The following is a 4,084-nucleotide window of genomic DNA, read 5'->3' on the forward strand; positions in this document are numbered from 1 at the left end:
GGTGGCGAGCGGTGCGGAGCGTCTGTGCCCCTGCCTGACCACTTCAACTCTAGCGACCTAAGGGTTAACCCGCGCTTCTTTTTTTTGTTATTTCTGACTAAAATTAGCCAGTTTCAAGTCTTTTTTTCCTCTTCGCGGAGGAAAAAGCCGCCCGGTTCCTGCCCCGTGCAGCCCCCTTTGCTGCTTTCTTAGCACTTCCTCCCGCTCACCGCAGCCATGGTGATGTTCAAGAAGGTGAAGACCTTCGTGATGGCCTTCAGCGAGCCGGAGAAGGTCTATTGCAGCGGGGAGAAGGTGGCCGGGCGTGTGCTGGTGGAGGTGGCCGAGGTGACGCGGGTCAGCGCCGTCAAGGTGTTGGCCTGCGGGGTGGCCAGGGTCAACTGGGCCAAGGGCCCCCAGCAGTGCAAGCAGGAGATGGAGTACCTGCGCTTCGAGGACGTCCTCACCCTGGAGGAACAGCCCACTGGTGAGGAGCTGGGGCTTCAAGGGGCTTGAGGTTGGGGGGAGGCGGGGGAAAGGGCTCCAAAGTTGTCCCTTGGTCAACAGGTTGGCCTCTGGGTGAGGCTGGAGGGAGGCTTTGGTTGTGTCCCCTCGGGCTTGTTGTGGTTGGGGGGTGTCGGGGCAAAAAAGGGGGGTCGGGTGGTGGCTGAGCCTTGGGGAGAAAAAGAGGGAATTCCTTGAAACTCGTCAACGGGACAGCGGCGCTTGGTTGGGGAGAGTTGAGAGTGGGAAAGCCAAGGGCTAAAAAGAGAAAGGTGTTGGCGTGGCTACCAGCACGGCCAGGCTGCTTGCCCCCGGGGTTTGGCTGGGTGTCGGGGTGGCACAGGGAGCACAGGACGGGTGGTGGCCAAGGAGTGGCCAAGTGGAGATGTCACCGGAGACAAGGGAGTCTCCCCGGGCACGGAGACGGCGGGGAAGGCGAGGGAGAGATAGGGACCTGGCGGAGTGTTCGGGGAGATAAGCGGGGTGACGGGGGAGGCTTGGGAGATTTGAAAAAGAGATAAAAACAGGGTGCTGGGTGTTCCAGGGAAGTGGAAATGGGGTGTGGTGAGGAGAGGTAACGGGGACCCGAGTCGGGAACACCGCGTTCCAGCTGCGGACGTGGGGTGTGGAAAGGAGAAGTGAGATTAAAGGAGGGAGAGAATGTGTTGGTTTCTCTTTAGAGAAGATATTGGGGGGCTTTGGGGCTCTTTCTTGGGGGGGCAGGTGTGGGTGGTGCTTAGCAAACACCTGGCCCAGCTCAACCCCACGCGGGGGGGTGAGCCCGTCACCGGCTGTGTAAGCACAACAGGGGATCACAGAACAATTTAAAGCTTAAAGAACAACTTAAAGAAGAGCTTAAAGAACAACCACCCCACGGAGCTGACGTCTTCCTTTCTCTTTTTCTTCTCCCCAGACGGGGACGGCTCCGTCATCCTGAGACCAGGCAACAAATACGAGTACAAATTCGGCTTCGAGCTTCCCCAGGGGTGAGTGAGAGAAACTCTGCTGCCTCAGAAGAAAAAAAACTCAATTAAATTTCTACAGAAAAGCCTCTTGTGGCCACAGGTGTCTTAACCAAGTCTTTTTTGCCACAGGCCATTGGGTACCACCTTCAAGGGGAAGTACGGCTGCGTGGATTATTGGGTGAAGGCTTTTTTGGAGCGTCCCTCTTTCCCCACCCAGGAGATCAAGAAACGCTTCGAAGTGATGGATCCCGTCGATGTGAACACCCCAGAATTGCTGGTGGGTGTCTCTTTTCTCCAGGAATCTCCAGGAGGATTGGGAGAGAGGGGGGGAGGAGGGGGGAAAAGCTGTTTAGGTGGGGTCAGTCCGTCCTCTGTCGTTAAGGCTTCGTTAATAGGCTTTATCTCTGAGCTGGGATTAAGGATTTTAGTTCTTAAGGAGTTCTAGTTACTTCTAGAAATTGACACCAGGGTGGATAAAACCCGAAGAGAAGCTTCTGCTTTTGCTGGGCGGGGGGAGGAGGGGGGAAAAGCTGTTTAGGTGGGGTCAGTCCGTCCTCTGTCGTTAAGGCTTCGTTAATAGGCTTTATCTCTGAGCTGGGATTAAGGATTTTAGTTCTTAAGGAGTTCTAGTTACTTCTAGAAATTGACACCAGGGTGGATAAAGCTGAGGGGAAGCTTCTGCTTTTGTTGGGCTCTCGGGGTCTCCAGCCTCGGGGGGAACTGGAAGGTTTGGTCACAGCAGGGGAGGAAGGAAGGGTTCACCAGGGAAGGGTTCACCCCAATGATGGTCTCCTCTCTCTCTTCTTCCAGTCCCCGGTGGCCGCCAAGAAGGAGAAGAAGGTGTCCTGCATGTTCATCCCCGACGGCCGCGTCTCCGTCAGCGCTCAGATCGACAGGAAGGGCTTCTGTGAAGGTAAGAACCCTCAGGGAGGTGGTGGGACAGGGACAGAGGGGGCGTTGAGGAGATGGAGGAGCTACCAAAGGGTATCTCCATCCCACCAAGACTTTTCCTAAAATCCCCAACGTTCTCTCTCCAGGTGATGAGATCTGCATCAACGCCGACTTTGAGAACACCTGCTCCCGCATCGTGGTGCCCAAGGCGGCCATCGTGGCCAAGCACACCTACTTGGCCAACGGCCAGACCAAGGTCTTCACCCAGAAGCTCTCCTGCGTCCGGGGCAACCACATCATCTCGGGCATGTCCGACTCCTGGAGGGGCAAAACCATCCGCGTCAAGAAGCTCAAACCTTCCATCCTGGGCTGCAACATCCTGCGCGTGGAGTATTTCCTGCAGGTGGGTGCCTGCTAATTGGCCTCTCTTCGTTAGCGGGTGGGCTTCATCCCCGTCCTTCTTGGTCCCCGATGTCCTTTACAACGGTGGCTCTTCTTGTCCCCTCTGGCAGATCTACGTCAGCGTCCCCGGCTCCAAGAAGATCATCTTGGAGTTGCCCTTGGTCATCGGCAGCCGCTCGGGCATCGGGAGCCGCAGCTCCAGCATGGCCAGTCAGACCAGTTCCGAGATGAGCTGGGTGGACTTGAACCTGCCAGATGCTCCAGAAGGTGAGTTTTGGAAGGTGGTCACCATGAGGTGGGTGGTGGTCACCATGAGGTGGGTGGTGGTCACCATGGTGGGTGGTGGTCACCATGGTGGGTGGTCACCATGGTGGGTGGTCACCACGAGGTGGTGGTCACCATGGGGTGGTGGTCACCATGAGGTGGTCATCACCACAGGGGGGTGGGCACCACCGTAACCCCCCTCCCACACCAGTTTGGTGGAACGTGGAAGATCTCATAGGTCTCCCCCCTTCTCCCTTGCAGCCCCCCCTTGCTACCTGGACATCGTTCCTGAGGACCACCGCTTGGAGAGCCCCACCACCCCCCTCCTTGATGACCCCGACAGCTTCGACAGCCCCATCTTCATGTACGCCCCCGAGTTCAAGTTCATGCCACCACCCACCTACACGGAGGTGAGTCACGGGGGGGGGACACGGGGGGGCGCAGATGGACCACAGCAACCATGACGTCCTTTTGGGGTTCCACCTCAAGGTTCTAAAGCTCTTCTCCTCTTTTTCCCCCCCCCCAACCCCAGGTGGACCCTTGCATTGCCAACAACAACGTGCAGTGAGCGCCGGGGGGGCCCCAAGGGGACATTTGGGCCCCCACTTGGGCTTCTTTTGTTCCCCTCTGGCAGATCTACGTCAGCGTCCCCGGCTCCAAGAAGATCATCTTGGAGTTGCCCTTGGTCATCGGCAGCCGCTCGGGCATCGGGAGCCGCAGCTCCAGCATGGCCAGTCAGACCAGTTCCGAGATGAGCTGGGTGGACTTGAACCTGCCAGATGCTCCAGAAGGTGAGTTTTGGAAGGTGGTCACCATGAGGTGGGTGGTGGTCACCATGAGGTGGGTGGTGGTGACCATGCACCATGGTGGGTGGTCACCATGGTGGGTGGTCACCACGAGGTGGTGGTCACCATGGGGTGGTGGTCACCATGAGGTGGTCATCACCACAGGGGGGTGGGCACCACCGTAACCCCCCTCCCACACCAGTTTGGTGGAACGTGGAAGATCTCATAGGTCTCCCCCCTTCTCCCTTGCAGCCCCCCCTTGCTACCTGGACATCGTTCCTGAGGACCACCGCT

At 57.8% G+C, this 4,084-nt stretch overlaps 1 protein-coding gene across 1 annotated transcript; it reads left to right on the forward strand.

The window, feature by feature from the left end:
• Positions 1 to 3,642, forward strand: TXNIP (thioredoxin interacting protein). Its single transcript, XM_014959384.1, has 8 exons — positions 1 to 466; positions 1,397 to 1,469; positions 1,578 to 1,725; positions 2,259 to 2,361; positions 2,486 to 2,742; positions 2,852 to 3,008; positions 3,267 to 3,415; positions 3,538 to 3,642. Exons 1-8 carry the CDS (start codon positions 217 to 219, stop codon positions 3,571 to 3,573), a joined length of 1,173 nt encoding a protein of 390 aa, XP_014814870.1. The 5' UTR covers positions 1 to 216; the 3' UTR covers positions 3,574 to 3,642.
• Positions 3,643 to 4,084: the final 442 nt, after the last annotated feature.

This window comes from Calidris pugnax, unplaced genomic scaffold, assembly GCF_001431845.1.
Source record: "Calidris pugnax isolate Ruff unplaced genomic scaffold, ASM143184v1 scaffold443, whole genome shotgun sequence".
NCBI classification, from domain to species: domain Eukaryota; kingdom Metazoa; phylum Chordata; class Aves; order Charadriiformes; family Scolopacidae; genus Calidris; species Calidris pugnax.